Raw genomic sequence first — 19564 nt, forward strand, 5'->3', positions numbered from 1 at the left:
TTAATGGATGTTTGCAACTGTTTCTTCTCATTTTGAGTCATACCACATCAGCAGATGGAGGTCCTGAAAGCTTTACTCCATCCACATCATTAAGTGTGGCTCTGCTCTGAGGAGGCAGTTCTTTCCCAGTTGTATTTTGAGTGCCTTCTGATCTCAGGGGCTCATCTTCTGGCACAATATCGGGCAGTGTTTCAGGACTGTTCATAAAGTTTTCCAGTAATATATCAGACAGTGTTTCACTGCTGTTCATAAGGTTTTCACTGGCCAGTTCTTTGAGAAGTGGATTGTCTCTTCATTCATCCAAGTCTGTCTTAGTCTGGAAGCTCCTCTGAAATCTGTCTACCATGGGTGACACTGCTAGTATTTGAAATACTGGTGGCATAACCTTTGGCCTCACAGCAACACAGCAGCCACCACAGTACAACAAACTGACAGACGAGTGGTGGTTTTTGCCCATAGAACCCTTCACTATTATAGCTTGAAGTTTGAGGAACTAGCACAGGGGCAGATATGTATAGGAAATAGTATTGTTTATAAGAGAACTTGGAAGACATTGTAGTGTTTTCAGCAAGGGAGAAATCACTTTGAGTGACATAGTGGTAATAAATTGGAAAGGACCAAGTGGAGGTTAGACTTTTGTTAATATTATCATTGTCATCATTTATAGCAACTAACATTTATTATTATTAGGCCCAGTGGTGCAGTGGTTAAGCTCTTGGCTGCTAACTGAAAGATTGGCAGCTTGAACCCACCATTTGTTCTATGGGAGAAAGATGTGGCAGTCTGCTTCCATAAAGATTTACAGTCTTGGAAACCCTGTGGAATAGTTCTGTTCTTTTCTATAGGGTCACTGTGAGTAGGAATCGACTTTGTTACCTCAGTTTGTTTTTTTGGTTTAGTGAGGCATCTGGTGGCAGGATGAGATGCAGCAGGCTGGCCACAAATGTACTTGTACTGGCTAACAGGCCAGTTCTAAAGTTTTCACTTTAGAGTTCTGAAGAACCTTTAGATTCCAGTGTGCAAGGCTCAGTGTCTTTCTCTTACTGGAGCTCAGGTCCAGGCTCATTCTGTGAGGGTCATTTTGTTATTCTCATATGTAACCTTGTAATGACTACACCTCATCCCTCATCTGCCTGTTATTACAGTGAATCTCCATACTGTGTATTGCGCAAATACCAACTGGAGACAGAATACTGGAATAGTTAAATGCTTGGTAAGAATTTCCCTTACACATCGTACTGTCTTTTGATCTTGCCCAGGATACCTCTTACTCAGCCTTGGTTTCCTTATCTGTACGACTGGGATAGTAAAATCACTCAAGTCATAGGATTATAAACAAACTCCAGACTCACTGCCGTCGAGTCGGATCTGACTCATAGTGACCCCTCCTTGGTTTTCCGAGGCAGTATCACTACAGAAGTAGTTTGCCCAATCTTCCTTCCAAGGAGTGGCTGGTGGGTTTGAACTGCCAGCCTTCTGGTTAGCAGTCAAATGCCTTAGGCATTACACCACCAGAGCTCCTGATAAGTCTTGTCTAGCACTCAGCACACTGTCTGGTGCAGAATTAGTACTTAATAGATATTTGCTATTATTATTATTAGGGTATAGGAGCCATGGTAAAAGTTCTGGTGGAATATTGGTTAAAGCATTTAGCTGCTAACCAAAAGATCGGTAGTTCGAATGCACTACCTGCTCCACAAAAGAAGGATGAGGCATACATAAAGATTTACAGCCTGGGAAACCCAGTGGGGTTGCTATGAGCTGATGGCAGTGAATTTAGTTTTGGTAGTTTTGAGACGCTCTGGTGGTACAATGTTAAAGCCCTAGCCTGCTAACTGAAAGGTTTATTGTTTGAACCTATCAGCTGCTCCACGGAGAAAGATGTGGCAATCTACATATATAAAAGTTATAGTATTAGAAAACCTATGGGGCATACTTCTCTGTCCTATAGAGTCAGTGTGAGTTGGAATCAATGCTACAGCAATACCTCTGGTTTTTGGTTATTATTAGGACAGTGTCTGCAAAGACTTAAGCGTGTTTATGGACACAGTTTATGGGAAGGAGCCAGCTCAGGGGCAGAGATTGGACCTGTGAGGGAGAGGGTACCACAGAGAAGGTACTATATCCTAGAGAAGCAAGGATGGCATGGGATCAAAAGATCACATTAATATATTGTTTTTCAAAAGCACAGGGAACCTAGTGGAGGTGGTAGAAGGGATATTTTTTTGAAGTTGATCCATACCAGTTATGGTGGTCTACTGGGAGAGAAACTGAGGAGAGAGATGATGACTTAGAAGGCTGCTGCAGAACCCTGGAGATAGGAACATATAAAGGGATTGATAAATAGTATTGAGATACTGAGCTTGCACATCATAAATTTATAATGACACTAGTCTGCATGTTTTTAGTTTTTCTTGACTGTATTATATTAGCCGAATTATGAGATTAAAAAAAAGTTAACATTGATGTAAATTTTAGGAGATTGCAGGGCAGATATCAGTAAGGTGTCTGGAGACTTGGGAGCAGGAGTAAGGTGAGTCAAGTGGTCACCTGTTGACATGACTGCAGAGGCCTGTTTGTTCTGGGCAGGGTATATGTCTTGTATAGTCTTGGGGACCATGTAGAGTAGTGAAGATACATAGGTTCTTCAGATGACAGTTCCTCCCTACTATTCCTAACACTAATTCCTTGTGTTGATAAATGAAATATTATGACCAATTGCTAAAAGGATTTTACTATTCTTTTTTTATGGTACAACCCCAAAAGTAAAATAATTTTAGTATTTAGTTTTAAAGTTACCAATGATTTCATGTGGTATGCTAAATCAATAAGTAACGGATTGTGATCCTTAACATTGGGTAAAGATTATTCTCATAATAATGGAGAGATTTTATTTTTATTTATTACTTCTGAGGAACTTAACATTTCAGCTATATTGAGAACTTTAAAAATAAACGTATATGTAGGAGAGAATTTATAAATACATCTCATGTGTTTGTAATTAAAATAGCTTGTCTTTGAGGTGGAATTCCCCCATGGTCTGGGTGTGGTCTGTCTGAACTTTAATAGTTATTTTTCCTTTCATTTTTGTTTGGAGCATAGTGAATCTGAAAGCAGTAACATTTGCTCACTTACTGAACATTTGAGGGTCTTCCATGTTTCAGGCAATGGGTAAGGTGTCAGAAGAAAGTTAATGCACAAAGATGGTACCTGTCTGGAGCTTCAGGGTCTCTGTCAGCATCATGGCCACAGTGGGGTACATGCAGCCTTGGGCTCACCACAGACCATTGGTAGCAGGAAGAAAATATTAGAACTTGTCTTTTAACCTCTATTTTAAATGACTGTGTGTTTTATGTTGTTGTTACTTGCTGTTGAGTTGATTCCGACTCATGGCTATACCACATGTTACAGAGTAGAACTGCTTAGTAGGAACTTTTTGATAGTATTCTTAAGGGAAATAGATTGCCAGGCCCATCTTTCTGCAGTATTGCTGGGTGGGTTTCAGACTTCATCCTTTAGGTTAGCAGTTCAGCACAAACCATTTAGGTTTTTGTGTATGTTATGACACATATATTAGAATGTACATGTCTGTACTATGTGGATAACATCCATACTGTATTTTTTTGCATAAAATTCACCAAACATATAATATTTATGAAATAACACACATACACATGGGGTGTGTTTGTGTGTGTTGCATGGTTGGCAAAAACAAAACCCCATACAATGTGCGTTATTTGCGTAAAAATACGTTACATTTGGGGGTATACTATTTTATTAATAGGGTGTGGGCAAAAAGTTTGAAGGCTACTACATGTTAATATGCATTTTTAAAATACACATTTTTGACAACTTTTTGTTTTATCATTTTGAGAAAACCAAGAGTTTCTGGGTGTGATTAAACCATGTTCTTACAATTTTATTTGTTGTAGACTTTTTATAGTATAAAGTCAGACTTATCATATAAAAAGACTCATTACTAAGATCTGACCTGAAAATTTATCATTTTTCTTTGTATTGGAAGAACTTTACTTTTTGTGGAATGATGTCCTTGTTTTGAAGCACCAAACCCTACTCTGTAATCTGTTGCGATGTTGAGGAATGTAGCATGGAGAACAGTAGATACCATATGCCTGTTCTACTTTTCAGTCTCATTCCAAAGTGTGACAACCCTTCTCTGTTTGTCCCCTCCCTACACATAACATGCCCTTTAACTGTTCTAAAGCAACAGGGTTGGGATGCCAAACTCAGATGCATCCCAAGAATTTCCCAGCCCCACCTATTTGCTCATAGAAGGTGTTTTCCCGATGTGAAATTTCTTGCTGACAGAGAACCATGAAATCCTTGCTTCAAAACGTTCTTTCCTCCCTTACCTCAAGAACTATTTTCCTAAAATCAGTTAGAAAAATTGTTAACAAGAACCTGTTTAAAATGAGGCATACTTTATAAATGCTTCTTAATAGTTTGTCTAGAGGCTTTTTTTTTTTTTCATTTTGCTTTTAGCCCTAGTTTCCTTGGGCTTCTGTAACAGTATGACATAGTGAGGGGCTAGAAACAACAGAAACTTACTCTTCCACAGTTCTGAAGGGTCTGAGGAAGAATCCTTTCTTACCTTTTCTCACTTCTGGTGGTTGGCTGAGAATCCTTGAGGTTCCTTAGTTTGCAGCTGTGTCACTCTGATTTCTGCCTTCCTCTTCACCTGACTGTTCATTTTGTGTGTGTTTGTGTCTTTCCAAATTTCCCTCTTCTTACAAGGACACAAGGAATCCTGTTGGTGCAGTGGTTAAGCACTCAGCTGCTAACCTAAAGGTATGGTTTAAACCCACCCAGTGGCTCTGTAAGAGAAAACCTGAGGATCTGCTCTTGTAAAGATTACAGCCTGGGAAACTTTATGGACCACATTCTAGTTTGTCACATTGGGTTGGCCAGTAGTAGGAATTAACTCCACAGCACCTAATGACAACAACACTATCAGGATACCAGTCATTGAATTTAGGGCCTACCCTAATCTAGTATGACCTCATTTTAACTTGATTATATCTGCAAAGGGCCCCATTTTCAAATGAGGGCTCAGTCATAGGTACCGGGAATTAAGGCTTCAGCATAGTTTTGTGGGTGTCATAATATAACACACTGCAATGATGAGTATGTATTTTAATTTATACTTCATATTTCCTCATTTCTAGCATTTTAACAAGATTTTACTTTTATCTTTGCAGGTTTGATGACAATTAGAAGCATGCTTTCCACTGAACTTCTGACACCATTTGTGATGCAGAATGTCTTTGAATGAGAACGAGGTTTTTGCCTATGAATCTTCAGTGCACAGCACCAATGTCTTGCTTAACCTCAATGACCAGAGGAAAAAAGATGTGCTGTGTGATGTCACTGTCTTTGTTGAAAGCCAGCGATTCCGTGCCCACCGGGCCATGCTGGCAGCGTGTAGCAGTTATTTCCAAGCAAGAATTGTAGGCCAGGCTGATGCTGAGCTTAACATTACTCTCCCAGAAGAGGTGAGAGATCCATACTTCTGGAAGTCATAATAATTTTAATTTAACTTGATCTTACATAGTTTATAAAATTAAAAATAAAACATGGTGTTTTTCTTGTCTGGCAGCTGAGGAACAGTTCCTAGGTTCAGCATTGATTGTTTCTTTTGCTTTTTAACAGAGATAATGACATTTTACATATAAAATCATTGTTAATTTTGGGTGTTAGGCAATAATATTTACTGAGCATTAACTCACCTGTTTTTATCAAAATGACCAAAGCAGGGTACACCTAGTGGATTATAGACACTTGGAAGGACCCTGTATTGAGGGGGGAGGCATGCCCTGTGCCATCCTGTCCCTGTGGACCTTATCTTCTGATAGGAGACTATTACTAGGTCTAAGCTTTTATAAATCATCCAAGACATGTCCTCATGAAAAGTAGGTGCTTTCTTAGTGTTAGTCCCTTTTTGTTCCCTTTCTTCCTTGAGATTGTCTTTATGCATTGGTAGAAAAAAAGATGATTTTGTGTTATATTTATAGAACTTTCTTTTAGCATGCATCTTTTCCTCACCAGCCTGTTCCTAAATGTTTAGATCCTTGTTTGTTAATGTACTAGCTCCAAGAGACCTCTCTTTTGGACCTGGGAGTGCTGCTCATACTCACTTTTACTAGAACAGCTTACTTTATTTTGTTAAGGAATTACTACTAGAAGAGTGTCAAGACTTGTGGCATCAGTGTACCAACTAAAAGTTAATAGAATTATTGGAGAAAGTCTGTAGAACTTCTTTGCATGATGGGTCTGTGTAGAATATTCTACTGTGAATACTGTGTTTACAGTGTACCTGTTTGCTAGCCAGGCCTGGTCCCATGAACTTGAAGCTACAGATTTGGGACTAGACAGATTGCTTGTAGCTTTTGTAGCAGAGGTCAGAGCAAATGATGTAAAACCCAGAAGATGATAAGGAAGGCCACTAAAGACTAGTCCTTGATTAATAAAAAGTGACAACACATACCATGATGGAGATAGACTTGTCATGATCCATATTGTTTTCAAATTACTTAATGAAACTTTCTAGGTAGGGCAAAGTTTGATACATGGAAACTGAAAGAAAGGTGTATGTATGCATTCATTCTCATTTGAAGTATAAATAGTAAGTTTTCAGACACTTAAACTGTTGCATGTTTCATCATAGTGACAGATTATACAACTTACAGTCTTAAAACTCCTTTTTTGCTAACTTTGACAAATTTTTGAAATATTTTAATTGAATTTTTTTGATAATAGATTCACAATGTAGTTGTAAGAAATAATACAGAGAGATCCCTTGTACACATTGCCCAGTTTCCCCGAATGGTAATATTTTGTAAGATTTTGAATAATACCAGAAATGGGATATCAGTATTGATACAATTCACTTATTCAGATTTCCTATGTTTTTTACTTATATTCTTATGTGTGTGTGTGGGCACGCTAAATTCTCTACAGTTTTATTGTGCATGAAGATTTGTGTATCCACAACCACAGTCAAGATACTGAACAGTTCTAACAACACACAGACCCCATTTATAACCATATTCACCTCCTTTCAACCTCCCTACCCTATTCCTAACCCCTGAAAACCACTATTCTGTCCTCTACTTCTAAAATTTTATCATTTCAGAAATGATACATAAATAGAATCATACCATGTTTGGTCTTTTGGGATTGGCTTTTTTCCACAACATAGTTTCCTTACAATTCATCTGATTTGTTGTGTATAGCAATAGTTTGTTCCTTTTGATAGGAGAGTAGTATTGCATGATTGTTTTTATAAGAAACTATTTGAACGAATAACTTCTTTTATTATTAGGATCAGCACAAAGCTGGTTATGAGGCAGAGCTTAAAGATACTGCAAATGTCTAACTTTTCCAAACTGCTGTACCACCCCATCATATCTAATATCAACTACTCCTCCACCCCTCAGTACTCTCCCTCCAACCTTTGAATTCCATAATTTGCTGCAACATCTTGTAGAACTCAGGAATCATCAAGGAATTGGTTCATGTGATTGTAGAGATTGGCAAGTCCCAAATCTATGTGTTAGGCATCTGGATGGAGGCGTCTTACTCAGCGTGGTTGCAAGGGTTGATGAACTCAAGTCAGCAAGTGATGACAGATAGCTGCCTCATAAGGCATCAGAAGCCAGCAGATCAGGTCAAGTGATAGGCTGCTGCCTTACGTTCCAAGAACTGAAGGGCAGGTGATGACTTGTGGCGTGCATGATCCAGAGCAAGAGAGAGAACTTTAACATCACAATCATACATTTTGAATGCAGACCGTACCCTAAAGGAAACTTCTCTTACTTGAGCAAGGTGGTGCAAGGGTGTAACTTGAATAAGGGTGGTAAGAGTGGTGACTGGCATAAGGGTGGTGACTTGAGTCACACCCTCTAGTAAGGCAATTACTCAATATACATCCCACCTTAATCCTGCCTCACTAACAACGGACACTCATTCCCAAATGGGACCATAACCACATGCATGTTGTTGTTGTTGTTATGTGCCGTCGAGTCGGACCCGACTCATAGCGACCCCTCCTTGGGTTTCCGAGGCAGTATCACTACGGAAGTAGATTGCCCCATCTTCCTTCCGAGGAGTGGCTGGTGGGTTTGAACCACCAGGCTTCTGGTTAGCAGTAAAGTGCCTTAGCCACTATGCTACCAGAGTTCCCAACCACATGCATAGAGGCTAGGATTTATAACACATCACAAAATGGAGGATAATTAACTCACAAAATGGAGGAAAATCACATCATTACATGGCTGTCAAACCACTGAAAATCATGGCCCAGCCATGCTGACATATAACCTTAACTATCAACAGGTTCCTTATACCTTATTTGTATACTGCCACCCAGTTGTTGTGTGGGAGTCACAAAGACTGTGGCTGGAAGTAAGTAAGTAAATATTAAGTAATTCATTGCACTGTAGGCCACCTCTTGGCTCTTCTACCCATTATCCTTTTTATACTTGAAGGACTAATTTTCTCTTTCCAATAATTTTACCAGTCCAAAACAGTCATTAACAATTAGTTCTTAAGTAGAGCAAAAGAGTCCCTAAGGTGAAGTTTCTCAGTTACCAGCCATTCAGGTTTATTGCAGGTATCCATCTGATCTGGTCACATTCTCCAGAAGTTGTCTTGGCTTCACCCTCTCTGGTTTCTGATAAAATTTAGCTGAGAGAAGATTATTTCCTTGCTTTGAGTTTCTTGTCATAGCAACGTAATATTAGATTTCTTCTGCTACATAACCCATTTGTTCCTTTACCTTGGATGTTATTTCTCCATTCCATTTGTCAATATATTTTTACCCAAACTTTTCTACCTTGGGAAGGAACATCAGATTCAGTGGTGCCAGTCCAGATTACTGGTAGCAAGACCAATCAAGCAAGCACTTCCCCCTCAGTCCATTCCCATTCATATTGGGTAAGATTACGTAGATATAATAGTGGGCAGTCATGACCAGTAAACAACATGGCTACATTCATTGTCAACTCCAATTTTGCCAGATGCAGGGAGGATACAGTTCATCCCATCAGACTCTTAGGAGTTCTGGCATAGAGATTCAGGGGTAAAGTTACAATCTCTTGCTTAGGCATCACCCCTGCTTTCGGTACCTGCAGCTGCATTCTTGGTCCTAGGACCGCAGCATCCAGCAGGAAAAAAACAATTTTAGGTGATATGGTTAAGAACTACAGTGACACTAGCATCCTTCCCCACCCCGGCCCCCAGATTCCCCAGAGAAATGTAGCAATCTGTCCAGTGATAATTTTTGTGAAGGCATGTGAGCCAGCCCTTCACGCCTTTATCTCCCCCCCCCCCATTTTAGACAACAAAATGTTTCAATTGCCCATTCCAATTCTCTGTCAAACCATTACTTTGAGGGTGATATGATACTTGGTTTATCCATTTAATGTTTCTTGGCCTTTTGCTGTGCACCTTATTGGCTGTAAAGTGTGTCCCTTGGTTTGTACAGTATCTTTTGTTCCAGTCTCTTAATGGTATTTTTGGCATTTGCATCTGTCACAGGATATGCAAAGCCCAATCTAGAGTGATATCTATTCCTGTGAGGATCCATTTGTAGTTACCTGTTGCCACCAGTGTCATTGATCCAATATAACCAACTTGCTTGCCATCTATGTGTAGGGCCTTCTCCATAGCCATCTGTAACTACTGTCTTTCTTGCTGGCAGACAGAGCAGTCTTTATTGGCATTTTATACCTCAGAGGGTACTTGTATGATTTGTCTAGATTTAAGCTCATCTCTGCGTAGCTGCAATATCCCCATGTCTGTTCATTTCATGAACCCAGTTGGCTACCTCAAGTGAATGTACCAACAGATTCACTAGCTGATTCCAATCACTTTCCAGTGAAGGAAGGGGGTTCTTCTAATGGACATCGACATGCCCTACTCTAATGTACCCTCTAAATTCCCAGAGTACTTTTCATAGGTCCATGGCCCACACAAGTGTCCACTTAATAGTCCAGTTTTCCATTGCCCATTTGCCTGACCCTATAGCCAGGCCATTGGCTACTGCTCATAAATCAGAAAAATTCAAACATTGGCTCCCGCCATTGCCCAATTCTTATATCATGTCTGTGAAGACAGCATGCAGTTCAGCTCATTGAGCTAACCTCTTCTTACCTTATTCAATCAGGATCTCTCCATCTACTGGTCTTAATGCAGCAGCTTTTCATATCAGATGTGGTCCATGTAACCTGGAATTGCCATCTGTGAACCAAGTAGCCTTCTGATGGTCTGCAGAAAGTTGTTCATAGGTACTGTCCATGTAGCAGAGGACTGTGGCAGCTTTTCAGGTGATTCCAGAGTAGGACCTATGGGAAAAGAGACTACTTACTTTTGGATACAGTGGGTGCCTTCCCGCATTCTCCCAGTATCTTGTTCTTCTATGAGCCATTTTCCATTTTATTATGGAACTGTTTTGGGTACCACCTTCTTTGTTAGGGTGTTTCTCTGACATCACCCAAGACATTTTGGTATTTGAGGTCTCATGATTTTATATTCTCTGTCATTGAAGCATTCTCAACCAACACCCAATGGCAAGTGAGTAAATTACCTTTCAAATGGTATCATGCTGCAGTATCTGGAAACTTTCTAGTCCAGAATCCCGGGAGTCACTGTAGAGTGGCATTCTCAGATTTTTACCATAAGCTCCAGTCTGCATAAAGTGTGGCAAATACCTCCAAAATCATGTCTGAATGTGGATCATAAGAGCTTAAAGGCAAGGAGAGTGAGACCACTTTCTGTAATTCAGACATAGCCTGCAGTTGCTCTGGTCTCCATTTGAACACAGTTCCCTTCCAAGTGGTTTTATGGATATGAGCCAGCAGTATTCCCAGATGTGGAATATGCAGTCCAAATAGACCAACCAAATGTTGGACCTCCTGCTTAGTCTGGAAGATAGGTAGTGACAGCACCTTATTCTTGGCTCACGGTTTTGGAGGCTGACAAGTCCCAAACCATGGTTCGTGCTTCAGGCTAGAGACTTCTCCTGACTCACAAGGTTGCAGGAACTGATGAATCCAAATAAGCAGGACATGCAACAGGCTGCTGGCTCACAAGGCTGTGGAAGCTGCCCAGTTAGGTCAGATAATAAATAGGCTTATGGCTCAGATTCCAAGTACCAGAGGTCAGATGATGACAAGCCAGATGCAGGATTCAGAGCAAGAAGAACATTGCCAGAGCATTCATATATTTTGCATGCAAGGTGTCCTCAAGGACATTCATTACTCTTGAGCAAGGTGGTACAAGGGTGTGACTTAATAATGGTAGTAGGGTTGGCGACTGGGATAAGGGTGTGGTGACTGGGGTAAGTTGTCCACTATATTATCAAGGCAGGATTAGGGTGGAATGTATCACCACCTTACTAGACAACTTCCTTCTAAATGGGATCATAACAATAGGCATATGAATTACAGCGTAGGCTAAGGATTACAGCACAACACAGAATGGAGGATAATTAGATCACATCATTACATAACTACCAAACAACTGAAAATCATGGCCCGGCCAAGTTGACACCTGAGCTTACTCATCACAGGTTCCGTATACCTTATTTGCATAGTCCCACCCAATCATTGTATGGGAGTCACAAAGTATAACTAGAAGGGCCATATTAAGTAATCACTGCACAACAGTGTGAGTGGCTGTATCATTTTACATTATCACTATCATTGTTTGAGTGATCTAGTTTCTCAGCATCCTCACCAGCATTTGTTATTGTCACTGTTTTTTACTTTAGCTACTTAAAAGCCAGATACTCACTAGGAGCTCTGGTGTTATGGTGATTAAAAGCACTGGGCTGGTAACCAAAAGTTCAGCAGTTTGAACCCACCAGCCGAGCCGCTCTGCAGAAGAAAGATAAGGTAGTCTGCCTCCATAAAGATTTATAGCCTTGGAAACCCTGTAGGGTGGTTTTACTCTGCCCTAAGGAGCTCTGGTAGCATAGTGCCTAAGACATTTGACTGCTAACCAGAAGGCTGGTAGTTCAAACCCACCAGCCACTACTTGGAAGGAAGGTTGGGTAATCTACTTCCATAGTGCTACTGCCTTGGAAATGCAAGGAGGGATCGCTATGAGTCAGATTCAACTGAGGGGTCGCTATGAGTCAGATTCGACTCGATGTCATTGAGTTTGGTTTGGTTTGGAAAGTGTCACTGTGAGTTATAATCAACTTGATGGCAGGGATTTGGATTTTTTTCTTTTTTTAAAGTATTCACTGATTAGCATGTTTTTAAGAAGATCACAATTAATAGTACCTTGATCTCTCTTCTGTAAACTCATTGTTTTAAAATTATTTTTATATTTTTAAACCAGAATGAGGCTTTCCTCTGCAATTCAATGGATTCCATTTGCTCCTCCCTTTGCAAAGGATGGCCTGATGTAAATGTCCAAATTTCTACTTAAAGATTTTGTTACTTGGAGTACATGAATCTTTGCTGAAACAGAATGGTCATGATTTTCCATATTCCACATAAACTTTTCTTTTTCAAAATCTCAATCTTTAGTTATTTTTTTTTATTAAGAGATTTTTGGAACTGTGCATTTGCCATGGGGCAGGACTACTTTGTATATATTTTTTATACTTAAAAATATTTTACATTTTGTTTTATACTTAAAACAGCCATTTTAGTTGTATTTAGCAGTTGGAGTTGTTTGGATTATAGTGGCCATGTGGAGCTGGGCTGGCAGCAGACATTTGGCACTTCAGGTGTGTGTGTCCCAAGTGGTGTTATCCTGCTTTATTTCATAGATGATTTATCTCAGCTAGTGTGAGAAGCTGGTCACATTGTATGCCTTTACCTGACACGAGAAAAGCATAATTCATGTGCAATTAGGAGTGGAATCTATAAAGTAGATTGCATGTTCCCAGTGGATAAGGTGTGATAATGCATTTTTTTTTTTCCAGATTCCCTTGGCTTTACATTCCTAGAAGTATATTTTAAAATTCAAAAACTCAAAAAAACTCACTGCCGGTGAGTCGGATCCGACTCATAGCAACCCCTCCTTGGGTTTCTGAGGTGATATCACTACAGAAGTAGATTGCCCAACCTTCCTTCTGAGGAGTGGCTGGTGGGTTTGAACCACCAGGCTTCTGATTAGTAGTCAAATGCCTTAGGTACTACACCACCAGAGCTCCCATTTTTAAATTACTAAATAAAAATACCTGTTTTGTGATTGTTACAGATAAGTTATTCATCTTTATCCCTTTCGTATTTTTTTTTTCAGGATGTGTCTGTTAAACAGCTTTCAAATGACGTATTTGTTTTATTTTGTATGTTAACAGGTAACAGTTAAAGGATTTGAACCTTTAATTCAATTTGTCTACACTGCTAAACTGATTTTAAGTAAGGACAATGTGGATGAAGTGCGCAAGTGTGTGGAATTTTTAGGTGTTCATAATATTGAGGAATCCTGCTTTCACTTTTTCAAATATAAGTGTTTGGATTCCAATGTAGACCAGCAAGAATTCCCAAGAAAAAAATGCTTCCCATCACACTGTCAGAAAACAGACTTTAAATTTTCACTTTTGGACCAGAAGGATCTAGAAGTTGATGAAGTGGAAAAATTTCTGGAAAATGAGAATGTTCAGACTCCTCATTCTAAACTCAGCCAGTATCAAGGGAATTCAAAAGCATCACCTCCTCTACAAGACAGTGCCAGTCAAACATGTGAGTCCATGTGCTTAGAAAAGGATGCTGCTCTGGCTTTGCCATCTTTGTGCCCTAAATACAGAAAATTCCAAAAAGCATTTGGAACTGACAGAGTCCATACTGGGGACTCTATTGTCAAAGACAATCAGGCTTCCTCTGTTCAGCCAAATGAGACATCTGAAAATGAATGTCTAGGAGGAGTCCAGGATTGTGCAGATTTACAGGTGATTTTAAAATGTGAAGAAAGTAAAACACCAGCAGAACGTGAAGAAACAAAGAAGAAAGATCTTACTTCTGAGTGTCCAACAGTAAAAGCAGAAGTGACTCCTTTCCCTCATAATTCTTCCACAGACCCTCATGGACTCTATTCTTTGTCTCTTTTACACACATATGACCAATATGGTGACTTGAATTTTGCTAGTATGCAGAACACAGCAGTGTTAACAGAAAAGCCTTTATCATGTACAGATGTCCAAGAAGAGAAGACATTTAGTGGAAGTCAGGATTTACATTTGAAATCTGACGCTGGTCCCAGGGAAGATAGTAGCCTTGCCTCTAGTGATCGGAGTAGTGTGGAACGAGAGGTGGCAGAACATCTTGCAAAAGGCTTCTGGAGTGACATTTGCAGCACAGACTCTCCTTGCCAAATGCAGTTATCACCTGCTGTAGCCAAAGATGTTCCAGAACAGATCTACTCACAGAAACGGTTTGAGTGTCCCTGGTTGGGTATCAGGATCAGTGAGAGCCCAGAACCAGGTCAGAGGACTTTTACAACGTTAAGGTCTGTCAACTGCCCTTTTATAAGTACTCTAAGTACTGAAGGATGTTCAAGCAGTTTGGAAATTGGAAGTGATGATTATGTTCCAGAACCGCAGCAGGAACCTTGTCCGTATGCTTGTGTAATTAGCTTGGGGGATGACTCTGAGACGGATACAGAAGGAGACAGTGAATCCTTTTCAGCCAGAGAACAGGAATGTGAGGTAAGGGGAAAATGAGTATATTGTTAATTCATCGTTTTAATCACCACTATTACTCTGTGTCAGCCCTTGTTTATACCAGTAGAGATAGGAGCAAGCTCAGGGAGGGAGAAGGAAACTCATACACAGTTAACTGTAAAATTGTGTGTTAAATATCAACATAGTGAGAATGAAGTTTGAAGGACTTCTTTGTTCATATATTTAAGGTGGTTGTTGGTGGGTGCTATCAAGTCAGTTCTGACTCATAGCGACCCTGTGTACAACAGAATGAAACACTGCCCAGCCCTGAGCCACGCTCATAGTAACTTGTTACTAAGTTTGTACCCATTGTTAAAACATCTTTTGTGCCACTGTGTCAGTACATCTTGTTGAGCGTCTTCCTCTTTTTTCGCTGACCCACTATTTTACCAAGCATATTTAAGGTCGGTGTATTTGTATTATGGAGTAGATTCATATATTGGCTGTATAATTATTTAAATGAGATGCCTTGTCTCAAGAGGAAAAAGAAAAATGATTCTGTGATAAGATACCTGGGATAAGTGACTTCACATTGACATTTTCTTGGACCTGGTTTTCATGACCATTAATTTTTATATTTTGGCCATTTTAACTATTAGTTTAATGAATGTCTTAATAATTTAGCATGAGTTAAATGTATTTGTGTACGATAATACTATTGTTCTTTGTTGCTGTTGAATTGATTCTGACTCATGGCAACTGCATGTGTTAACAGAGGAGAACTGCTCCACAGGATTTTCTTGGCTTTAATCTTAATGGAAGCAAATCACCAGACCTTTTCTTCCTCATTACTGCTGGGAATATATATTTTTTATTACTAATAAAAGTACCATAAGGTAGTCTGGTAGCAGTGTTGTTAAAGCATTGGGCCATTAACCAAAAGGTCAGTGGCTCAAACCCACCAGCTGCTCCGTGGGAGAAAGATAAGATGGCCTGTGGGGGCAGTTCTCTGTCCTATAGGTCACTGTGAGTTGGAATCGGCTGTGGATTTTAATGAAAATACCTGTTTTGTACTTACCACAAATAAGTTATTCATATTTATCCCTTTTCTACTTCTCTTGGATTTGTCTATTAGACAGCTTTCGCATCATGTATTTATTGTTTTTATTTTGTATATTAGCAAGTTATAGTAAAAGGATTTGAACCTTTAATTCAATTTGTGTATACTGCTAAACTGCTTTTAAGTAAGGGTTTGAACCTCCAGCCTTTAGGCTTGTAATCAAGCACAAACCGTTTGTGCCACCTGGGTACATTGGTAATCATACTACTCATACCAAATGTGATCTGTGCATTCTGTGTACAAAAGTTTGTATTGTAAAGTACTGAATAGTTAGTGGTTCAGAACCACCCAGAGGCAACTTGGAAGTAGTACCTGGCAATCTGCTTATGAAAGGTCACAGCCTTGAAAATCCCATTGAGCAGTTCTACTGTGCACACATGGAGTTGCCGTGATTTAGAACCAACTCAATGACAACTAACAACAACAAAATTCTTTAGCATTTACTTTGATTTTTATAGATGTTAGATATTATATGTTTGAAAGAGGGTATTTTTTTTCTTGGCTTGGGAAAGAGGTGATTTGTGATTTAAGTAGGAATACGTATTCATGAGTTATATTTATAACATTTTTAAATGCAGTGTTTGGTATTATAAAAGTGTTGAAAGTATAACTTTTGAAAATATTTTGTGTAACTAATTTCTACAAGCTTGTAAGACAAGCTGAGTAGGTTGTCAGACTGACAAATGTTACATTTGTATTTTTGATAATTAATATAACTGAACTGTCTCACAATTTTGTTTTTTATTACTTTATTTTAATTGGGATATGGGTGAAAATTTACAGAGAAAATTGGTTTTCCATTCAACAGTTCATACACATTTTGTTTTATTACATTCTTTGTCACAGTTTAGCAGCATACTTCCCACTTCCTCCCTGTATTTACCATTTCCCTTCATCCTTTTCTCCTATCCCTTCCTGAGTTCTAAGCTTTATCCACAGGCAAATGCTGCCATTTTGATCTCCTGTATGGTTGATTGTTCTAATGGGTGTGTACCTCCCTGGTGTTATTGTCTATTGTTTGGCTAAATATTGAGCCACAGAAGTGAGTTCAGTTTGGTTCCCCCACTCTCTGTCAGACCAGTAAGCCTGGTCTTTTTATGAGTTTGAGTTTTGTTCTACATTTTTCTCTCACAATTTTCTTGAAAAAAAAAAATTGTTAAAAAAAATTGTGATATACTTTTACCAATTTGAAGTATGTTGAAAATGACTTTACAGAAATCATAAGGTTTTTAATAAAGCTTTTTTTGTCCATTGGTAATGAAGGTATACATAGCTACTATTTTCCTGAAAGAAAAATAAATTTTCTAAACTGCCTTAGAAATTACTAGCACAGTCATATGAATATCAGTGCTGCACAGTAGTATCATTCAAAAAATAAAATAGATTTTTTTGTTATTTTTGGAACAAAAACAACACTTTAGAAAGAAGTTAAAGGTTTTTGTGGCTTATTAGCATGTTCTATTTAAATAACACTTAATTTCTGTCTTTTGATTTTAAATCCATTAATATTTATGTTAGTAGTGTTTAACTTACTGAAAAAAGAAATTTACTTCTCAATTTATTTATCCTCTGAACTCTCTGTAATGTAGTCTACTGGTAGAAATGAAATTATTAACCTTTATTATACGAGATTTTATTTTCTCTCTTTTAAATAAAGTTCTAGGAAACCTAGATTTATATTTTCATCCTCCTGGATTTAAGTATAACAACAAAATATAGCCATAGTTACTAATGTTTATTTTACATTTTAGGTAAAACTGCCATTCAATGAACAACGAATAATTTCACTCTCTCGAAATGATTTTCAATCATTGTTGAAAATGCACAAGCTGACTCCAGAACAACTGGATTGTATCCATGATATTCGAAGAAGAAGTAAAAACAGAATTGCTGCACAGCGCTGTCGCAAGAGAAAACTTGACTGTATACAAAATCTTGAATCAGAAATTGAGAAACTGGTAAATGTAGCAAGTTTCTTACTATTATTATTTAAATTGCACTAGGTTCATTTGCTCCTTCTTTCCTTGCCCCCCTCTTTTCCTCCCTTCATTCTTTCTACCCTTCTTTTCCTCTTTCTCTCTCTTCTTTTTTGTTTGTATAGGAGATAGCTGTTTAAATTCCTGAGTAACATGTATTATTCAGTTATACATTAATTTTAAAGTGTACCAGTTACCATTAAATGATGGCATAAAATATGGCATTTTCAGAATGCTTAAGAAATAAAAACTGTGAGGATTTTCACAGAGTATTTTACTTAAGCATTCTACATAATTAGCATGATATAGTAGAATATCTAAGTTGAGAACTATTCCTGGGTGTTTGTTTTTTAAAAAAATAATTTCCAAATTAAGAATAATCCATAGGAGAAAATACCTGGTGATCTGCTCCTGTAAAGATTACAGCCTAGAAAACCCTATGGGGAAGTTCTACTCTGTCCTGTAGGGTCACAGTGAATCAGAATTGACATCGAAGTCTGCTTATGGGGAAGTTCTACTCTGTCCTGTAGGGTCACAGTGAATCAGAATTGACATTGAAGTCTGCTTGTTAGTGGTTGAGTAAACACAGCAACAACAACAACAAAACAAACCTACTGCCCTCAAGTCAATTCTGACTCATAGCGACCCTGTTGGGTTTCGAAGGCTGTAATCTACAGAAGTAGATTTGACTCATTTTCCTCCTGCAGAGCTACTGATGGATTTGAACCACTGAGCTTCTGGTTAGCAGCCATATGCCTTACCTGCTATGCCACCAAAGTTCCTCAGTGGTTGAGTTAAAGTAAAAGAAATTATAAAGGATTTTAATCTCTTTGTGGTATGTTTGGTATCTATAAAAGCTAATGTTTTACTTTTTTTAAGAACTGTAGACATGAATAATTTGTTTAGGTTGATACCTAAAAGGCCAAAAAACCCGGATCTGTCATCTAAGGGAAAATTGCATAAAGTGATATGAATATTACAGGTTTAGATTGTATAAAATCCTAAGTGAGACAAGTCCTTTTTTATTGAATCTTATTTTCTTTTCTACCATCAAGTATAAATGAATTGAAAATGCATTAATGTGCTCCTATCTTTCCCTTTGTCCCTAGTGGTTGGTGGAAGGAAGTATTATATGAAAGAAAGCAACTGTGATAATGCAGGCCAACTAAAGCTACACAGATGGTTAGATTGTAGAAAGCAATAGCTAAAAGTAGTAAAAAATATTTCTTGAGTATTCAGTTTTGTGTCTTTGTTAGTTATAGGTGAAAATTTAAAATTGTAATTGTATCAAGTCTTTAAGCATAAATATTCTAGCAGTGAAAGGTAATTGAACAGCAAAAATAAAAAAAAAAAGATTTTGCCATTATATGCCTTTTAAGAAAAGTTGAAAATAAAAATGTAAGATAAATCATGCATATATCATATGAAAAGGTGATGAAGAAATATAACTATTTAGAAACATGAACTATAACTATGAAAAAATAAAGAGAAATTAGATGTTTTACAAATAATGGGATGAGAAATACAAAACCTATATATATATTGCTAAATGATTAAAATTGTTAGGATTGAAGAAGAAAAGTTACAAATTCAGAAATACATAGTACTTTTGAGGTGTGTGTCAGTCCATATCTTTAAGCACTAGTATTCTCTTATTATCCAACTTTGAATTAAATATTTATCTACTTTTGACAGAGTATATAGCAGGCTTGGTAAGTCAGGCATCATTTTGAGCTTTAGTTAATAACTAAATGCCAAAACAGCTCTGAACAGTAACTAAATGCTAAAAAAGGCTTCTTAGAGAGTTGGGTTGTGTGGAGCTATTTTTTT

General features: G+C 38.2%; 1 protein-coding gene across 1 annotated transcript in view; it reads left to right on the forward strand.

Moving 5' to 3' along the window:
- The first annotated feature begins 5279 nt into the window (after positions 1-5279).
- Positions 5280-19564, forward strand: part of BACH1 (BTB domain and CNC homolog 1) — a 35278-nt gene continuing 20993 nt past the window's right edge. The window contains exons 1-3 of the mRNA XM_007943519.2: positions 5280-5513; positions 13337-14683; positions 17510-17716. Coding sequence (XP_007941710.1) covers positions 5280-5513; positions 13337-14683; positions 17510-17716 — 1788 coding nt within the window. The remainder of the gene's footprint in view (positions 5514-13336; positions 14684-17509; positions 17717-19564) is intronic.

This window comes from Orycteropus afer, unplaced genomic scaffold (genome assembly GCF_000298275.1).
Source record: "Orycteropus afer afer isolate SDZICR_OR568_19922 unplaced genomic scaffold, OryAfe1.0 scaffold00108, whole genome shotgun sequence".
NCBI lineage: Eukaryota > Metazoa > Chordata > Mammalia > Tubulidentata > Orycteropodidae > Orycteropus > Orycteropus afer.